The sequence below is a fragment of the Diadema setosum genome, chromosome 21 (assembly GCF_964275005.1).
Source record: "Diadema setosum chromosome 21, eeDiaSeto1, whole genome shotgun sequence".
Taxonomy (NCBI): Eukaryota; Metazoa; Echinodermata; class Echinoidea; order Diadematoida; family Diadematidae; genus Diadema; species Diadema setosum.
Window position 1 is genome coordinate 2326138 of NC_092705.1, and position 21111 is coordinate 2347248.

Genomic DNA, 21111 nt, shown 5'->3' on the forward strand with positions numbered 1-21111 from the left:
GGAGAAAGTAAAATATGGAGAAGAAACAATCTTGAACCATAGTTGTGGCGTCAGGCAAGTAGTAGCAGTTTTGTTTGGATGCAAATATCGATCTGCATCATTTAAATGATCTCTCTTTATAAAAAAAAAAAAGATAAAGAAAAGGGAGTTGCAGTATGAACAATGAGATACATTGTATGCTAGACACAGACTTAATATTAAAATGCTATCAAAAAGTTCATTCCTAAATTTGAAGTTTGACTATGTATCAGTTTGAGGTGACATGACATTTGCTCCTGTGACAATTGCTCTGTCTTATTTCTCAAAGGACTTAGGATTAGGTTTAGGGTCTTGCAAGGGTTTTAGGTTTAATAGTTTGATGTGAAGATTAGGATTAGGGTTAGGGTTACATTTATGGGTAGGTTTTATGTTTGGGTTTAATTAGCGTGCAGATATTTCATGGGAGCAATTGTTGCTTTCAAGAGTGAATGTCATCGAACCCAGTTTGAAATGATTGCAAAAGCTCTATCTGTACTTGTCAATACTTAAGTTTAATAATCATTATTACAACTACAACCAGCGGCACATATGTCTGAAACCCCTTGTGATAGTATAGTGACATGTTGAGGCTTGAGGATTACACCAGTGGAATGTAGAGCCCTGTCCAGATAATTAATGGAAGTGACTTCACATCCTGTTGCTCTGATATTGTACTTCACTGCAATATTTCCTCTCCCGTCATGTGAGAACAATTCAGGCAGATTCTGTTGGTGTAATTATGGTAATGAATTTGCCGCATGGTAAATTGCGCCGTGAAGTTGAATCGATCACGTTGTCACACTGTGATTGCTGTATAGTATGCACATGCTGCTTGGTTCCTTCGCACAACTGACTATGTGTACAAATGAATACTATCGCATCCAATCCATCATGTCTTCTTCACTTTAGGTGCGATAATGTATAATGACCTGTCAGACAAATCCTGCAAAATTTATTAATCGTATACAATGTATATATTGACTTGTGCCTTCCAAATTGAGACACAATGTTTAAACTCACTCAGTGTGACTTTGCTAACATGGAAAGGGATGTATAAGGTTTGAGAGAAACAACATAGAATTTGTTACAATATTCATAATTGCATGTATGAATATCATTTATTCGAAATTGTGTGGACAAAAAAAATATCATGCCCCCCCCCCCCCCAAAGTTTAAGTCCATATTTATACACTAGTAAATATTAATATTGGAGGAAGATGTGGTACTGTCTTTGTTTTTGTTTTTGTTTTTGGTATGACATATAGTTCCTCAGAACTTGAGTGATTTTTCTTTAATTTCTATTTGAATCAGTGGCAGTACAGTCTGCCATTTCCCTTTCAAAAGTCTACGATTGTAAGTCTTCATCTCTAAAAGTTCTCATGTGGTGCAGGTGTCGACTGGAGTAAATCTCAGAGTTTATTCATGAGAGTGATTGAGTCGTAATATGATGCAACAAGGCTACCTGCACATGTACCTGCATAATTTCTTGACCGGATGTCTAAATCTGGTGCGATAATCTTACAGGGAATTTTTCTTTGCCCAGCTTGTCAAGATAGATCTTGTCACGTATGCTTTTTTTTTCTGTTTACAGGGACTAGGTTTAAGGTGAAAAATTTTACAGGGAGGGGAGGAAGATGATGATAAATGTAAAAGATTCCATCTTAGCAGTCATTTCCTGTAATTCTAAGTAATAGGTGTGTTGCATCGTAAGCTTTGAAGATATCATTTCGAGGGTAGCTGTTATAAACTCAAGTTTGTAGTAAATCTTGGAAAGCTGTTACTAGCTAACAACAGAATTTGATCTAGATCAAACTATTGGTGTATGGAGCAGTTTATTGGATCATATCATTTAGAATGTTGATCATTGATTTTTAGAAGGCAAGCAAAATGTTAATTAGAAAGCAATGCTAAACACTTGCACTGGTCAGGTTGTCCCAGACCGGTAAAAACCAATGTCGGACCAGCAACTTTTCAGGGATTGCTAAATTTACCGGTCCGACATGACAGGTCAAATAAGAAAAATAACATTGTCGGGGCCAGTTGAAAAAATGAACAGGACCAGTATGTCTAAAGTTTGGACCAGTAGATAAAATGGGTTTGTGTACAGCCCTACAGAAGTTGTGCAGTACAACCTGCTCTGTGATATCATCATTGAATTTAACTAGAGCCAAGGAAACCCTTTGTGCAACATAGTGGTGCTCACTCAGCATCATAATATCCAATATCACATAAACAGCAATAATACTTTAATCCGTTGAGGAGGAGTCCCGAGTATACTTGGGCCGGTGTCTATGGGAGGTGGTCGTTGTAGCAAAATCAGTCCGCCCTCAAGGGGATAAATTTGATTTCAAGCATCTTCATCTCAGATCCCTGGCTCTGATACAAGCCTCACAGTCTATGCCTTCTGCTGATTATGCCAGGCACACTGGGTTAAGAAACTCCAGTCCTACCAATAGACCCGAGAGGTGCTGCCCCCTTTCCCCGCCCCAGCCAGGAGAAAATGATTATTGCACATGAGTACATTGCACCTCATGCTGTATGCACATTGTATGCAGTGAAGCCGCTGACCCACTGGAAATGCGCAGCGATTACGCAATGACCTGAAACCAGTATCAATGTCTGTGTGTGTGTCTCTCTCTCTGGCTGTATTCTTCTGCATTTCAACTCCACCACATGTTAATTAAAGTGGATGTGTGTGCATGCATGTATACAGGTATATGAATACACACTAAGGACCTGTCTTGATATGTATGTGTGCATATTTGTGTGTCTTTCCTAAATAGATTATGTCAGCGGCGCAAACACTCTTTCATCATTAGTGAGAGGGAGAGTGCCGACACTGAGCCGGAAGCCGGGGCAGGCATCCTTCGACCGATTCATTTAGTGGTATTGATTGTCGTGTTTCCATTAGGGAGTCCATCATTTTCATCTGCATCGGCGACTGGGGGATGGATGTTGGATGGGGAGGGGAGGAGAAAGGGGAGGGGATGAGGAGTGGAAGGGGTAAGATGGAGATTGAAAAAAACAGGAAAAGACATCTTCCTGGAGTGTGGTGATTAGCACCGTGCCATTATTGAGTGTGACACATGGATTTCATCTTCGTTTGGCGGGAATTTATGCAGAGGATGAAGCTACCCCTTAACGAAGCACCGAAGCTCGTAAGACATGCGTCATTGAAAGTTGGGAAGTCAGACGAACCTTAAACAAGGAAAGTTGGGACTGGAGTTGAGGCTGGCGCCAATGTATCATCCAGGAGCAGCATTTTATATAGAACCATGATGATGGCAGTACAGAACTTACATTTATTTACAGTTGCACTTTCACATCTAAATGTTACCGTATTACTTTTTTTTTTTATTGTAAGGGGCTCTTTAAATTTCTCAACCAATACAGCCTCAAATATATTTGCACTGGTGTTGTGCTGTAATTCTACTAGCAGAATATTCATATTTTGTTTTACACACCTATGGAAAAAAAAATGAAAACACCAGTCTTTTATATTTTCGGGAAGGAACTATCATCTCTAATTTTATAAGATCATTTCTTATTTTGTATTATGCTTTGGTGCATGTATATATTGTTAATGGGCAGTTCTATTTATCAGATCTTGAGGTCAATCATGACAATCATTGTAGATCGTAGACAATTTTTGAACTGTCCAAAACTTTTCTATGATCATCGTGATTGCCAGACTGACATCGAGATCAGATACGATTGATCATCACTATTACTCCACGATTCAGACCACAATTTCAACATGCTGTAATCAAAAGTTCCACGATCATCTACTACTGGCCAGTCATGGTGTGTGTAGTGTAGTGTGTAGTTCTAGCATTATCAAGAAAAAGGACAGAAAAGATATAAAATATTGATACCCCCCTCCCCCAAAAAACAAACAAACAGTACTGGTATATTCGACACACCAAGAGTAGAGTTGGGAGAGAGCTTGCTGTGAGCTGGTTTCATACAGTGGTGCAGTTTGCAGGCATGTCGTCAATGAGTTTCTGCAGGCAGTGCACCAGAAGAACAAACCCAAACAATATTGCATGCATATTTGATGCATGGCATTATTTGTTTATTTTCTACAGTGCATTATGTACTTTTGTCTCCGAAGGTCTCTCGCTTTATCCCAGAGGATCTAGTGCATGTCAGCGGGTTTTAATGATAAACTCTGGATGGAAACAAACATGATTGCGAGAGTGGGGAGCAGTCTTCTGCATACTGTGCATTAGACGTAATGGTGGAGTGTCGAGTGGCATGCTGGTATAAGACGATTGTGACCGAAAGTTTTCTCGGGAGTCTGCTTTGCCATGATCATTCAGTGGGATCAACATCTTGATGATAGGCATATTACGGAGAAAGTGGAAAGGATGAGAGGGAGAGTAGGTCCATTCACACACGAGAATGATCAGTTTTTAACTCGCAATGCAAAAATTGATGCGATTTGCCACCATTCAAATACGGCAAAGAACGTACCTTTGGTTTCAAGTGAAGCACTGTTCACACACTGCAAGGCAAATTATTGCACGGACTAACACTTTGAAGAGAAAAACCAAACAAAAACCGTCTGATTTTAGCATCTTAATGCAGATTGCAGTATGCTGTATTTAGAGATTTTTTTTTTTTTTTTTTTTTGGGGGGGGGGGGCTGTCAAAAGTGATTTTGAAAAAGAAGTTTTTGAAAAAAAAAAGTTATTTTGGTTGTGTGTGAACGAGTCTATTAAAGGAGATGATATGAGAGAGAGGAGCGAGGAAGAGAAGGAGAGAGAGATAGATAGAGAGAGAAGGTGGAAAATGTTTAGAAGGAGAGAAAGGAAGATGGGAAGTAGTTCAGCGTGACCGAGTGATAAATGACTGGTATCTGTTTGCTTTATTGGTAGATTTATTTGTTGTCATACTGTCCTGCTTTCTGGCATTCTGTCTTCACTTTATCTCTCTCCAAACATCCTGTTGCTGACGGCTAACCAGCCAAAGGGCTCTCATTATCTGCCTAATCATATTTGCCATGATTCAATAGTTTCAAAAAGAAGAGCCTTCTGCCTAGGTAAATCATTTGTTGTGATGATCTCATGGTAAATGATGATTTTGGCTCAGATGATTTGTGAAAGACATGAAGCAGAAACCATATTACTTATAAAATGTTGTTGTTCATTTAAAAAAATGGGACCCTAGTGAATATTAATTTGCCCCAGGCAGTACTGAGGTCTAATGAAGTGATATCATAAGCATATCCAACAATATCATGTCTATACAGATAAAATTTCTTCACAAGGGAGCTCATAGGAATAGGAAAAAGTATATATTTCTTAACTAGTAATGAGCATTTATTTCCCGATTTCTTCTTACCTAGTTTGTGCAAGAGAATTGTTTTCTCTTTTTAAAAATTTGGTCGTCAGGGAAGTTTGGCAGTGAAAATGCAATGAATTGCTAGGACAGTCATGTACCGGCCCATGTCCAGATGATGGAGAAATCTGGAAGAGTGCTGGCTGGATAGCTGAACTCAGACTGTATTTGGGAGCAAGGGCATCAGTCAAGGGGAGAGAGATGAGAGTAACAAATTATTCACAGCATTCAGAAAAAATGCATGACAATAGGGAATTGGCTCAGGGAACCGGACCTCTTGAAGACTGTTTAATAAAAGGGATTACTGTAGTTGATGTCACCCCCCTCCCCCTTCCAGACTTCTTTCAGTCTGGCCTTCTAATCAAACAAAATAAAGAAAGAAAGAGTAAAAAAGGAAGGAAAAAAGAACAGAAGGAGAAAAAATTGACAACTACAAAAGTATCAGATGGTAAAACTGTGTGCAGAAAGGCTTGAGTTTCGGACATTCCCTCTGCAGAACTAGTGGAATGTTAACCCGTTGAAGACGAGTCTGGAGTATACTCAGGCAGGTGTCTGTGGGAAATGTGTGTTGTAGCAAAATCAGTCTTCTGCAACAGGTTAACAGTCGCAAGCATTTAATTGTGAAAAAAGAGAAATTTGCCAAATACTTGATCGATGGAAGCTGTGATTGCATCTGCTTTTCTATATGTTGTTAATGGAAGGGACAAGGTAAAGGTTAGGTAAAATTTTTGATACTTCCTGTATATACAGAGATTGAAAATAGCCATGAAAAATAAAACTAACATACATATTAACTAAATGTGAATTATTTTTCCCCAGCTTGATGAAACATTGCAGGTACTGGTAAGCAAGAGAGAGAAAGAAAGGAAATATATGAAAAGTGTTTGACTGCAGGGGTGTACTAAAACACTTGTTTATGATACCGCACTTTAGGCAATATAATATGGCTGGCAGACTCTGTCAGCCCGGAGTCTGTGGCTTCACGTCACTCAGTACACGTGTCGTGAAAGATGAAGCGACTCGCGCTAATGTGGCGCCTCCAGCTAACCGAGCCAGAGATTGTGGGAGACAGGAATCTTATCAATCGACCTTTTGCCGTGGTGCGAAAAAGTGCAGTCACGGCTTTTCTCTGTGGAAAGACTCTAAAAATCGTGAACACTGTCTTCTTAACCCGTTGAGGACGAGTCCCGAGTATACTCGGGAAGGTGTCTATGGGAAATGCGTGTTGTAGCAAAATCAAACCGTCCTCAACGGGTTAAGACTCAAAGATTGATACTGATTTTTTTTTTTCCTTCTTGCATCATCTGTTGTATAAATCTTGACACATACAAGAACAAAGAAACTGAAATACAATTCCATAATGTCTGTCATTCTTTCTTTCTGTCTTTTCTTTTATCATATTCATCTCTCTTTTCCAAATATGCTATCTAGATCAAATTCATTCAGAAAGGCAAGTTCTTAAAACCTAAATGTTATAATCTGGCCTAGATATGTTATTATCCAGCCAATGTTTTCGTGTTGCTTTTTTAACTTTGACAATGTCCCATGCTCTGTACAATTGTATGCTTGCTGTGATGTGTACCTCACATCTTTCAAGATTGTGTAAAATGTTAAATTCCTGTTTTTTACTTTTTTATCAAATAAATTTATTTTTCTCATCTTACAGGAGAGGCAAAAAATCTCAACACCAACAGAGAATGTTACTGTGCTGTGAAGTTAGACCAGGAGGAGGTGTACCGAACAGCCATCAGGGAGAAGACGCAGTGGTGAGTACATCTATTCATGAGGGGTTTCCATGGTGACGAGTTGTATCAGAGATTGCAGATGATATTTATAAGAAAACCAAGGATAACCTGACTGAAATTTAATGTGCGATTGCTCATGGGCACCACAGCACTTCTACTCAGACTGATTTTTATCATGACTGTTTCAAAAAAACTGAACTAAATGTGTCTGAAGATTGCGACAAAGTAAACTTGTTTCCGATCATACGCTGTTTTATAGATTTATGTGAAGGTATTGTATTTGTAGATATCTTGTACAAAGGTGGTGAGATATATTATCGATCTCCATAAGGTTGCATGGGTGATCGAGTTACTTGTAGGGATCTGAGACTTGTATTTCTTTTCTTGTGTTTTCTTCTTTTTCTTTTTTTTTTTTTTTTTGGGGGGGGGGGGGTCTGCAATGTCTGTTTTCTGTTTTGATCCAGAAAATTAATGTGTCTTTTGCCATTTCCATGGCAGTGATAAATTACAGATGTCAAAAACCCACTCCATGTTTTGAGTTGTCTTTTTGTTTGAATTTACTCACCTCATTGAAGTCAACTTGTTCGTGGAGTGGGTAGTCACATTGGTAATCAATCTGTGCCAAAGCAGAAGCCAGTAGTAAGGGCAAAATCCATACCATTGGATTTGTGAATCATTGCCCACTTTGACTTTACTAATCCATAGTCCACTTTAGGCTGCATCTATCATCTTTCCCATGTTTGAAACATGTTTCAATACCCACAATCAAAACAAGGCCTTTCGGATCGTGTTTCTCCAGTTGTTGCGTTTATCAACTCTGTCATGAGTCCAGAGGGAGGCCTTATCACGTGCAGCTCCATTGCGCAGTTTGACCCATGGAACTGAGATGTGTTGGTATGGGCAGATCCGAGCTTGTTTCAGTACGACTTTGTACTTGCACACCTTCAACTATTACGTGATGATGCAGTCAAACCTGTCTTTATAGTGGCCACTTGCCCACAGTGGTTGCCTACTTTTATGGGACCACTAAAACTCCCCCAGACATTTACTATGTGCTTACATGTAGTTCTTGTACATTGTATCTTAGATTAGTTTTAGAATACTGTAAAACATGATATATTCGCGGCATGAAATTTTCGCGAATTGGAGCCGACAGCCTTTTTCGTGGCATGAAATTTTCGCGAATTGCCACTGGCGTTCAATGCATGTAGTGTAGACAAAAACTTTCGCGTGCATTTTAATTTCGCGAATTTTGGCGCTCGCGAAATTCGCGAAATTAAAATGCATGCGAAAATTCCTCGTTTTACAGTAGCTTGGCTACCTACTGTATACGCCAAATATTTTATTTTCGTGAATTTTGCAAGTCAGGTGCATTGATTCGCGAAATTAAAGACACACGAAAATATTGACTCTGATGTGAATGTGGTGTACATTTCTCCGTTCAGTACAGGACTCCATGATCGCGAATTTAACCACTCGCGAAATCGTCGGAATTCTTGAATTGCAAAAATTTAGACTCGTGAAATATATGGCGTATACTGTACTTTAGTCACTGGGAAGCAATATTGCGCAGTGTTTTACCTGATAACTGATCAATGCTCTCTTTTGTCAGTACACCTGTTTAACTCGTGCAGGTAGGCACATACTCATGTAACTTTGCAGTGGTGTGGAGCATGACTTCAAAGGAAAGCAAGAGTTTTTTTTCTCCATCTATGTATAATATCTTCCTGGATGATAGTGTTCATTAGAGAAGATACTTCAGATCAAGTGTTAAAAGTACTGAGATTATTTTTTCCTCTGAGACTTTCTTCATCACTGCAAACATTAGCTGTGTTTCTACTGGAATTAAAGGCATTGATCACGTTTGTAGCAAGGCCAAGTTAAAGCTCTTGCTGTCCTTGCTCCCTTTTCCACTGCGTTTACATTTCTTTGCCTGTATCAGTTTCACATCTCCTCAAGCTTTTGGATGAACTGTTTGTATTCTTCCATGGATATGCATTGACCTTCTAGTGATGACCAACTGACCTTGCTGGAGATGACCAGGCATTTCTAATGACGTACACACTGGGGATGTTCGTGCCGGAAAGAGATGAAAGCTGTAATGCGATATTCCAAGTTTTTGTTACCAAGTTTTCTGTTTTGTCCTACTGATGGTATCACTTTCTCCATCCCAAGACTTCTGGGCCAAACAGTGTGTTAATATGCATCTACATTGCAGTTAAGTGGACCAAGAATGCTCTAAAAGCTTGTACAATGTAGCTGTGTGTGTGAGAGCTTTAATGTGACCATTCCACATCTTTGTGATGATAAAAAAACAAAAGAATGATTGCAGGAGATTTTGCAGTTGCACAGTTTTCATCTCTTGCTGCCACAAACATCCCCCTGCGTCATCAGGAAACAGCGGTCATCTCTCAAAGGTCAGTTGGTCATCACTAGGAAGGTCAGTGCATGCCCGCCAGAAGAATACAAACAGATCATCACAAAAGCTGGAGGAGAAACTAATGAGAGATGTGAAACTGATACACTGGCAAAGAGTCTGAGAGAAAAGGGTGAGCGAGGACACCGAGAGAGAGAGGCCTCCTACAGACCTCATCAGTGCATTTAATTCCGGAAGGGACATGTGTGTCCTGTGTTTACATTGTTGGAGAAAGTCTCAAAGAGGAATGCGTGTACTGTATAAAAACCAGAAATGTTCACATGCATGAAATTTTTGAGAATTTTGCAAGGAGCCAAGATTCACAAAAGTGTAGGTCTGCACAGTGCATTGAATGCCAGCGGCGATTCGCGAAAGTTTCATGCCACAAGTATTTCTGGTTTTACAGTTCTCTCAGTGATCATGCTTGCTCTAGATGCATCATATGTTGTTTTATTAGGGAGCTTTAGATTTTAGACGCGCGGACGTTCAAAGGAAAAAAACATGTTCTGAGCGTGCGCAGTAGCGCGCGTAAAGTCAATCTATTTTTAGCTTGCGTCGCCTGAGTTTTTCACTACGCGTACTGGGCTATTTTCACGTCCGCACAGTTTGCGACGTAGAGAGCTTCTTCATGCACTGATCATATGGGGGCGCGATTTTATTTTTTATACGTTGCGTCCCAGCGTAATCTAAAGCTACTTTTCCACACGACGCAGGGAGAGGAGAACGTCCAGCGCAAGCATCGGCTCAAACGTCCGCGCGTCAAAATCTAAAGCTCCCTATTACTCCTGTCCGGGACCACATCAATTCCATTCAAGTTTTTTGTGAAGAGCTGACCCTTGAAGAGAAAACACATCACATTTAAAGCAATAATATATTAAAGGCATAATTTACCATTTGCAGATGAAATTAAACCCAGCATTAGTGCTTTAAAATAGTTCTAAAATGTGAGTTACTGTAGGGATTGAAACAACCACTGTAAAAATGTGAATCCCTCTAATCGATGTTAAGTATTGTTAAATACACAAAATGTGAACAATAGTTCTAAGAAAAATGTTTCCAGACTAAACCATCTACAGTTATGGTTTATTGAGAAAAATACTGATATCTCCTCATACTTTAGGCTTTATTGGAAAAATTGTATATGGTAGGGTGTTTTGTGATACAACAGACCTACACATATGCATCAAATGTGATATCTTGAACATTTTTAAAATCACTGCTCCCAATGGTAAACAGGACCTTTAACCTGTTGAGGATGGACTGATTTTGCTACGACACACATTTCCCATAGGCACTTGCCCGAGTATACTCAGGACTTGTCCTCAATGGGTAAAAGCAGTTCTTTCATTTGCTGCAGCTCATTCATTGTACAAGGTAACCATAAGATAGACATGATCATGTGATAGGTGAATATTTCTTTTTCATGTTTGACCATTGGAAAAGCTTTTCACTATGTTCTCCAATTGGAAACCGCTTTGTGTAAAAGAAAGAACGAATGATGTTTAAAGGCACTGTTGACCATTGGGAGCAGTGTTTTAGTTGTTCGAAATGTTCGAGTTATCACATTAGATCCATATGTGTACAACTAGGTCAGTTGTATCACAAAACATCCTACCATATTAAAATTTTGCAATTAAACTTAAAATATAACTAAATATGACTGTTTTTTAAATTAATCCATAACTGTAGATGGTTTGTTCTAGAAACAATTTTATCATAACTACAAATTGTATCTTTCACATTTTGTATATTTAACAGTACTTAACATCAATTATCTTGATTAAAATTTTTACATTGGTTGTTTCTATCCCTAACTCACATTTTATAACTATTTTGAAGCGCTAAAGCTGGGTTTTTGTTTCATCTGCAAATGGTAAATAATTCCTTTAATAGCAGAGTATATCTAGCACACTTACAGTACTTAGGAAAGGTTTTGTATTCTGTGCAGTGCTTAAAGTGTAGGCCCTAGATGATTACAAGGTACATGCTTTATTAAGTTATCAAGTCTTTGGAATTCCTGTAGAAAATTTGTACATAAGGCACAACATCCTTTGTACCAATCTCAACATGCACACACTGCTTTGTCAAATAACCTTGATTTTCATATTTGACAAACTCATATGATATAGGCCTAGTGGGTGATCTTTTCTTCTTTTTTTTTTGGGGGGGGGGGTGGGACAGTATAGGAATGTGCATGTAGGCTTTCACCTATTTGAAATGTTATTGCAATGAAGTTATGCAATTATACGAGGAAGTCCCTCTATAGGATTTTTAAACATTTTACATTCTGTATACATGGTCTTTACCTTAAAGGGTGTGTACAGTTCTGGTCGAGGTGAAGATTTAGCTTTTAACGTTTTGTGAGATATTCAGAAACCACTCTATGAGATGTCAAAGAGCATGCAGTTCTAAGGGGTACCAAAAGTTTATTCGATGAAAATCGGTTTTGAAATGGCTGAGATATCCAAAAACAAGGTGAAACAAAGAGATACTATTAAAGTTGGGGCATGTCGCCTTTTATTATTAGCACTTTTTGGGATATCTCAGCCATTTGAAAACCAATTTTCATCAAATAAACGTTGAATCCTTCTTAAAATTACATGCTCTTTCATATTTCATAAGAGGCTTTTCATTATCTCACTTAGGAATGTTCAAAACATGAATCCTTACCTCAACCAGTACTGTACAGTCCCTTTAAAAGTCATCATCTGACTTTGAGTATTATGATATGCCACATGAGTGAAAAAAGACTTATAACTTATAAGTGAACTTATATGCAGCATACAAGTATAAACTGTTCATTGAATTTGAAATAGGAACTGTACATAATAGGTTCTGTGGCATTCCCTTTTGATGGGAATTTTGTGGTTTCTTACAGGTGTTACACTGCCGAGTGCTGCGTGCTGTTATTGTAGGTGTGGATGTGACATCGCATGATGCAGTTCAAATAATTGCTTTTATTGTTTCCTGTTTCTCAGAACTGCGGCCTGCCGGCTTCCTCTGTTAAAGCAAAGATGTTGTCATCCCTTTGTTTCAGTTATGATATATGTACAGTAGTGTATAATACACTGAATATGAGGAGCCATCTTGCATTCCTAGTTGGTACATGTACAATGTATACAAATTATGTAGTTCTAAGTAAAATAAACATAGAGACTTTCAAAGTGGAATTTATATGTTCCGTTCTCCAGTTAACTTCAGTGAACAGAGAGCAAAATCAAAGAAATGAAACTGTTGATATTTCCTCGTGCATAATTTAGCAAAGGTACAGTGCACAGTTAGTAGTGTACACAGTATATGTAGTGTGTGACACAATTTTACTTTCATACGGGTTTCCCCAGTAGTATCGGTTTCGACCATGGGTGTTTTTAAAATGCGAGTAAAGAAACAGTGATGGTGTTGTCATTGTCAGTCAACTGTGGTATTGGATCACACGTGAAAGAGACAGAATTGTGTTTGTGGTCAATTGATCAAGCCACTATTACCTGATTAATGAAACTACTGCCATATCGTATGCATTTGATTGATTGCTCTGTTTGTGAGGTTCACACCTTGAGAATGGGAGGGGGTAGCGTTCTACCGTATTAAAGTGCGGGGGGGGGGGGGGAGGGGGGAGATGGATTTAGCACTAGCAGGTATTGTCAGTGGCTGAAAAGATCGAAGAAATGATGAACAGTGTGAGTGGCTGGGTGTAAAGTGCTTGGTTGTCCAATTGTAGTATTTGTATTCCTTGTAGAGCCAGTTTCAAAAATGCGCCGGAAATCCAAATGTCAATCTTTTGTCAAGGTTGGAATGGGTTGTTTTCTTTGGAGAAAAAGTGCGTGGGTGTAGCATTTACCTGCATAGAGAGCCAGAAGCAAGTTGTTGTTCAGTTTGTATGTACACAGAAACTGTGATAGTGTGGTGTAGCTGTAGTGGTGGTGTGATATGTACTGTAGGGACAGCAGCTTGTAAATGTACAATTAGTTATTTCGTTAAATATTTCTATTATTACTACTACTATTTCCACTACTACAATGTATCATCACTGTTATTATTGCCACTATTATTTTCCATGTATCAGTACTACCATCATTATGTATCTTTATTATGATACCGATAAAATTGTGGAAAATAATTGAATAAAAACTTTTCTACCCCCCCCCCCCCCCATAATCAACGATCATGTGATCTTGTGAGAAAGTTATTAGTTGAAACAGAGTCAATTGCTAACATTTAGAAACAAACTTTGTCAGTATGTCATTCCACTCTGGAAGTTACTGTATGTGTGCACCTTATTTTATCACCTCATTTTGTGTCCTTTTTTTCCCTTTTATTCCCTTTTATTCTCTGTAAACACGTTCTCCTTCTGAGAAGCTGTCTTTTCACAGTCAAACTTTCACCCATCATTTGCACTTTCTCCTTCATTTCCTTGAAGCTGTAATCCGATGATTGTAATGAATACATTCTCATACCTGTATTATGTCATTTAATAGTCTTCATCGCTATCTATCCATGCAGAAATGCCCACTCATATGACTTCCTTTCTTCTCATGTTTGTATAATTGGTGTTAACATTTCCTTTTTCTGGGAAAGTGCCAAGAGTTTTGTTGGTATTGCTGTACCTTTCCTGCTCATTGTCATTGTGTACTATTCTGTTCAGAGTTGTTGTTGTTTTTTTTTTTCCTGTGTGGCTAGACTTCAGGTTTCCACCTACTCCGAACTAATAATTATGCAGCATATTTCTGATTTTTCACTCTCATCTCTTTCTTTGTTTTGATGATTAATAATGACTTTTAAGTTTATTTCCAGTCTGTTTTCACTGTTTCTTGCTTCCCTTTTTCTTGGTCTCATACCTCAGAAAGTGTTAGAGTGATTCATCAGAAATGAGAAATGATAATTCATTTTCCAGAAGTTACACATATAGAGAGGACATACCGTACACAGTATGATGCGACTATACTTTCAATATTCAGGCGATCTGTAGTAAATGCATTTCAGCCATCATTCAAACAACAGGAAAGAGCAAACACCAGCACTGGTGACATAGCATTTGTGCTGGAACAGCATACATTGTACAATATGTATGCCTATAAATAGCATTTTATATGGAAGTTTACCCTGTTGTGTGGTATTTTGTAATATCATGGACAAATGATTAATTCCCAAGAGGACCAATTCATGCAAGCTGATGCAACAGAATTGTTGCCGATTTCTTTTTTTTATATAAAACGAAAAGTGCGATGATTACAATGTATGGAAGGTAGAGGATTTTAACCATTCATGGAAGAGGACTACCATCTTTGATAGCCCTTGGTGGGGGGTGTGAAGGAGAAGGTCAGATGTTTGCTCTCACTTTCAAGCTATTGCCACCTTAAGTACACGTTTAAGGCTTCATGTCCAGGGTAATTAAAACTCATTGTCTATGAAGTTTCCATGGGGTTCTCAGGACATATTTATGCATAAAGTCTGTATTGACAACTTTTGGTTTCCTGTGTTTCCTTTCTTTAAACTTGTGATCTACTCCAAGATTCCTTGGATGATCTCATGGGAATTCAAACTGGGATTGCACAGACAAACACATCTTGTAAACATATCCAGATTCTTGTAGAGAGCATTCCTTTAAACCCCCCCCCCCCAAAAAAAAAAGAAAGAAAAAAAGATGCAACCTGATGAAGAGTATCTCAAAGACAAGTGAATATATTGATAATTCAAACTTTCAGAGAATGGTCATTTTTGCAAGGTTTCTGTTTATCAAGAACATATACTATAAAAGTGAAAATTTTTGTGTTGTGGAAATGTTCGCCCATTCACGCAAGCAGAAGCTTGCTCAAAAATAAAAGCATTCAAATACTTTTGCCTGCCATAATTATTTTCCAGTACATAATGACCTGATTCTGTGGAATTAAAAACACACCAAATTCACCTTACCCACCCGAGCGCGAAAAATTACTCACACGAAAATACAAATTTTTGCAGATTGTTGTTTCACAGATCTTCCTTTATTTATTGAATCCACACTAATAAATGTTTAAAGGAGACCTCCGGATGATTTCAGATTTTTACATTTGAACAACTATAAAATTAGTTATACTGAGGACAGAGTTTCAGAATTTATGATAATTGGGATGAAGAATAAGAATATTTTCAAAATTTAGAACAAATTGCAATAAACAAGGATGATGACATGGCAGAGTCACCATAAGAATGCATGAGTTGGGGCTCAAGGAAGCACAACAAAAGAAGATGGCATGCATAGATTATACACAGGTGAACTTGCAAGCAAGCGGTATTGTAATGAATTTCACTGCTACATTTCTGAAATATGTGAGCCTCCTATGTCGTCAACCTTGTTCAGTGTAATTTGTTTAAGGTTTTTCAGAGTATTGTTTCTCTGTTCAAGAACCACAATAAATTCCAGAAATCTATACATGGAGTTGTCAATTTATGTACTACATGATGTGAAATTATGAAAATCGTCTGGAATGTTCCTTTAAGGAACCTTCAGTGTATTTCTGTGATGCTTTTCCCAAGTACAGTATGCTTCATGAGATGTGCATGCGCCGAGTAGGGTTGGGCAAAGAAAAGAAATACAAATTACATGTAAAATCTCTCAAGGTCAAAGGTCAAGGGTATGTGAACTTCTGGCTAAGAGAGGTATCAATTCCTGTTGTAACTTTTGCTGTGTGATTCTGTAAATATTTTGTGTCAGAGAGGGCTCCCACACTGACCATTACCCCTCTCTCTCTCCTGTTCTTTGCAGTCCATTCTGGGGCGAGGAGTACATGTTCGACATTCCCATCCAGTTTCGCATGCTGTCGTTCTACATCTACGAGAAGGACCGGCTGAAGCGATCGGACTCCGCCATCGGCAAGGTGGCGCTGCGGCGCGCCGAGCTGCACAAGTGTCAGAGCAAGGACCAGTGGTATCTCCTTACCCCCATAGACCAAGATACGGAGGTTCAGGTCAGTATCTTTAAAAAAAAAAAAAAAAATTTATAGTCTGCAGAGACAAACCATACTCTGGGGTTATATTCCTTCTTCATGTGAAGTTCAGGTGAGATTAGTCTTCAGCAGATGTGGAAATAAGTAAAGGCCAAATTCCATATGGCTGTGCCCATACAGGTTTGCTGGTGTCATAGCATTTTTTATGGAGGAGAATTGTCCCCACAGATACAGCGTGCACTGGCCTGCCTGCCGTGGAACTTGCCTCATCCCCCTTTTTCTTGCTTGTGACAGATCAAACACGGGTCTCCCCACACAGTGATCCAGGGCATTTGTCACACTGACGGTGTGTGGAGGGATGGATGTTGTTCCAAGGGAATTTCATTTCTCTCACCTCCATGTCACGTAGACTTCCGACCTACTTCGAAATCGACGACATCCAAACCTGGTGATCCAGAGAGAGAAAATAGTCGTATTTACATTTCTCCCACGTTTGCTCATCTTGTCTGTGAGAGATACCATCAGCTCTGCTCCTCCATCTTCTTTCCGTCTTCTTCATTTCCAGCACGTTTGCTCCACTCGGTGGAAAAATGGTACCAATACAGCTTTGGGGCTTTTTAAGCATTTTTGCCTTCTTTTTTTTATACCAAGGTGTTTTGATATAATGTGCAAGCATTATAGTATTGCATTGACAGTCGGTGTGCTGGCCACGGATGGTTAAATTTTACATTCTCCATAGCATCCATTCACCGGAGGCGTGCTCACACAATAGTGTTTTTCTGTTTTGTTTTTTTCCCCCGGGGCGGGTATCCTTGTAACGTTATACCTTGACGATGGAAGAGCCTTCGGTCGTTGTTAAGGCAGGGAGATGGCTCTTTTCGTGAATGGAGTCCGCTTCCACTTTAATCAAGTTACGACGGCGAACTGAATAGTTGCTCCTGTGAGCAGGGAACCGCTCTTCAAGGTGAATCTTTTGAACCAAGGGTGTTCGATCGGAAATCTGATCTTTTCTGATATTTTCTGTTGCCCCCTATTCACATGGAGAATTTGTATTCTCTTTTTTTTTTCTGTTTTCCGCTATTGAAGATAATCCCATTGATAAACTCAATGTTGGGTTTGTGTTATATTATGATATTCTTTGTTCATGTTCCTGGGCTGGTATTATCTTTTGACACATATTTCACTATACATTGTATTGCATGTCTTCTTAACAGTATGCATCCTTAATTGTAAATGTAATGAGGGAAAATCCCCTCCCCCCACAATTTTTTTTTTTTTCAATCAGTATATCAAGGACTCATTTTAATGTTACATTGGTATGTTGTGCCATTCAGTCTCTTATCACAGGTAATTCTTGGTCGTTAAATGCAGACTCTTTGCAACAATTGATAGGTGGCTTTGGTATCTAGTTAAGCATAGACAGTCTTGTTTCAAAAACTGGCAGGAGGGATAGAAAATCTTGCATTTTGCACTTTTTTTTTATACATCTTTTAATACCAAGAGAAAAATATATCATACACCCGACGTCAACCACAATTTGATTGAGGTTCTGCTTTCATGGAACACCAGTTGACTAAATGAAATTTTCCATTTGTGTCAAGTGGCTCACGATTGACATAATAGTGTACACTGCATCATTTATAAGGTTATATTGATAATGCTTTGATATCGGCTGATCATGGAATATTTTCAGTTTCATCTCAAAAACAGAAATTTTGCTAATGTTTTTGCATAAAATGAAAAAAGTGATTATGGTCATGAAGGAGTTTTGAAATAGAAGTAAGGTGTTGCATATTGGATTACTAAAAAATCTGAGATCCGAGATGAACTCTGACTGTTAGACAGCGAGAGAAGACACTATACTGCATTAATTCACTGTATTTTTTTTTTCATTGGTTTGCTTGTCTTTTGTCCTGTTTATCACAGGGCAAGGTCCACGTTGAGATCCGCACCAGCGAGCTCCTGAATGGGTCGTCGTCCATCACCAAATTAGCGGTCAGGTGAGGAGAAGTATTATTTAAAGCCACTCATAAGTCCAAGCAATTTCAGGTGTTGCAACTTCCACTGCTCAGGAGTTATTGTCGCAGTCACTTGAGTTTCATTACGCTTTAGACTTTTTGATTTCAATGCTCCTCTCTCTTTTTCATGTGTTGCAAAATTTTAGTTTATCTCCTCCACAATTCTTTCCCCCCACCCCTATGCCCTCAACAGGTACCTTGACAAATTTAAGCAACATCGGGTTTCACTTTGCTGAGCGTAGAATGGCTGTATGCCCCGCACACCTTGCCCATACATACATGTAGACGCCAAATATTGAGCTTGGTGAAGAGTTTGAAATCCAAAGCATTTCTTTTCATAGCTTGGCTGTGCAGAGGGAGTAGTGGCCAGTGAAATAAAGAAAGACCCACCTGATGAATTACCTAGAGGTAGACAGGTTTCACACTCACAAAAGGACTTGTTTGTAATCATGTTTCAGAAATATGTTTCTCAGTGTGTTTAGAGTCATGGACTGTTCAGACAACAGAAATCAGTCTTTTTTTCTGAATGCTATAAGGTAAGTGAAAAATAACATAGCAAAACAGCCCTGTGACAAACTGTCAAGACCTGTCATTCAAACATGGAACTATAGTTACAATGTACTGTGAGAGAATGTCTGTAATATGTATGTACCATGGTAGAAGTGAATTCAAGGTCAAGTTAAGTTCTATCCCTTTAATCATGTCTTAGAGAGCAAATGAGTCAGAATTCATTTGTGTGCCCACAGACAAAAAGAAAAAATCTGGAAGACAATTTTTTTTTTTCAGATTACGGGTTTTCTGCGAATTGGAAAGGGCTTGTAGAGACTCAGAGAAAAAAGATGCAAGAATTTGTGGAATAGGTCTAATGAAATTTACTGGAAAAGTATGAGACACTGTGCCTGTAGAATACTGTGATCAAAAAGAGATAAAGGTGTGTACAAATTTCTTGAATCATAGTATTCTATCACAATCATTTGCAAGGAGACACAAATTTTGATTTATGATAAAGATCAGAAAATAACATTTTTGATTAGAGTTTATACAGCTGTGATTGATAGTGGAATATGAATTTTACGTAGCTGCACTTAAAGTGTTTTTTTTTCCCCCTACAAGTAAACAAATATTTTGTTAGGGTGAGGGCTCTCTTTTTGAACAAATTAGTTTTCAATTTTGATGGTGTGAATGTTGTGCATGGCCACAGCAATGCTTGTGAGTCACGGTCGGACAATTGTATGGGGTCATATTCAGTCAGGTCAATGAACATGTGATCTTGCCATAGCCGAGCGAGCTCACTTCTCGGAAAAGCGACTTTTCTTTGGCTTGTGTGAAATCTGTTAGTGACATGTGATTGTTTACAATTTTATAGCAGTCCAGACTTCCTATTTGGCTAACCACAACATGTGAATGGACAACCATGAAACTGTATATTTAAAGTGAGCTGTTGATATGTCTTATATATATATGCAAATTTCGAATGGGAGTCGCTGTCTTTAAGCGCTGTGGTCTGGAATCTGAGGCAGATTGCAAATGGCAGGTGTTGTGGAGTATTTTGGAGGGAGTATGTTTTTTCACAAAATCAGTTATGTGAGAATGCTTTCTGCCGATGGGTGCAGTCGATGTTAGGCTATTTTTGAGTGAGCGGTTGGAGGGTTTTTTTTTTTTTTCGCCTTGGAATTAAGCAGGAAATCCCAGTGGCAGGCAGGCGGGCATGGTGTGATATGGATCCAACCAGTGTGGTCAATGTGACGATGATGCGTCGCCGAGGCGAGGTATCCTCCTGATGAGATGGCCAGATGCAGCATCGATGTTTCTCCGGGATTGGGCTCTTCCGGGGTATTTAATCGCCCATCATGTATTGTTTCTTCCTCTGGATATCGTACACGTACATGCTCAAGAATAGAAAGACATCTTTCATCTATCTCCTACTTTACTTTTATTGTTATATTATCTTCATCAGGGATGATTCTTTTTTTTTTTTTTCGGGGGGGGGGGGGGGGAGGGGGAGGGAGGTGGAGTTTGATATGAAATGCCAAGCTATATTGAAGATGATTATTGATTTTAAATGCCAAGTTGTATTGAAGATGATTTTTACCTTCGTTTCTGCTGCTCTATGTTCATCATGTGTATGTGTAGACTCGTATCAATTTCTATCCGGAGGAATTGTGAGATGGACATTGCACATGTGCGGAGAAATGAGAAAATTGAATTTGACGTCCCGCAACCTCGATTGATAGCGGTTTATTATTGGGGGTATGATTCCCTGTCCTCTTCTATTGTTATCTGCCTTTTGTAGATGACATTTTGTTGAGATCATGGTCGACTTGATCAGATGCTGGACAGGGACAGCTAAATTGTTGTCGTATACTGTAAAAGCAGAAACATTCGCAGCAAGAGACTTTCGCCAATTGGAGCTGATGACCTTTTTTTGCATCGCCAAACTTTGGTGAATTGCCTCTGGCATTCGATGCATCATGAGACAGAATCTTTTGTGTGCATTTTACTCTTGCAAACCCTGGCTCCTAGCAAAATTTGTTAAAGTTTCATGCTCCCAAAAATTTTTGGTTTTACAGTTTATCATTATATACATTGTATGTAGTAAGTAGTCATAAGCTTAAGGGGAGTTTTCAAAAGCCATGAAAAACAAGTTCC

General features: G+C 38.8%; 1 protein-coding gene across 1 annotated transcript in view; it reads left to right on the plus strand.

Annotated features, from left to right (window-relative positions):
- The window catches only part of LOC140244195 (ras GTPase-activating protein 3-like), a 142104-nt gene that overhangs the window by 22301 nt on the left and 98692 nt on the right, over positions 1 to 21111 (plus strand). The window contains exons 2-4 of the mRNA XM_072323828.1: positions 7027 to 7126; positions 16264 to 16465; positions 18371 to 18444. Of these exons, the coding sequence (XP_072179929.1) occupies positions 7027 to 7126; positions 16264 to 16465; positions 18371 to 18444 (376 nt within the window). The remainder of the gene's footprint in view (positions 1 to 7026; positions 7127 to 16263; positions 16466 to 18370; positions 18445 to 21111) is intronic.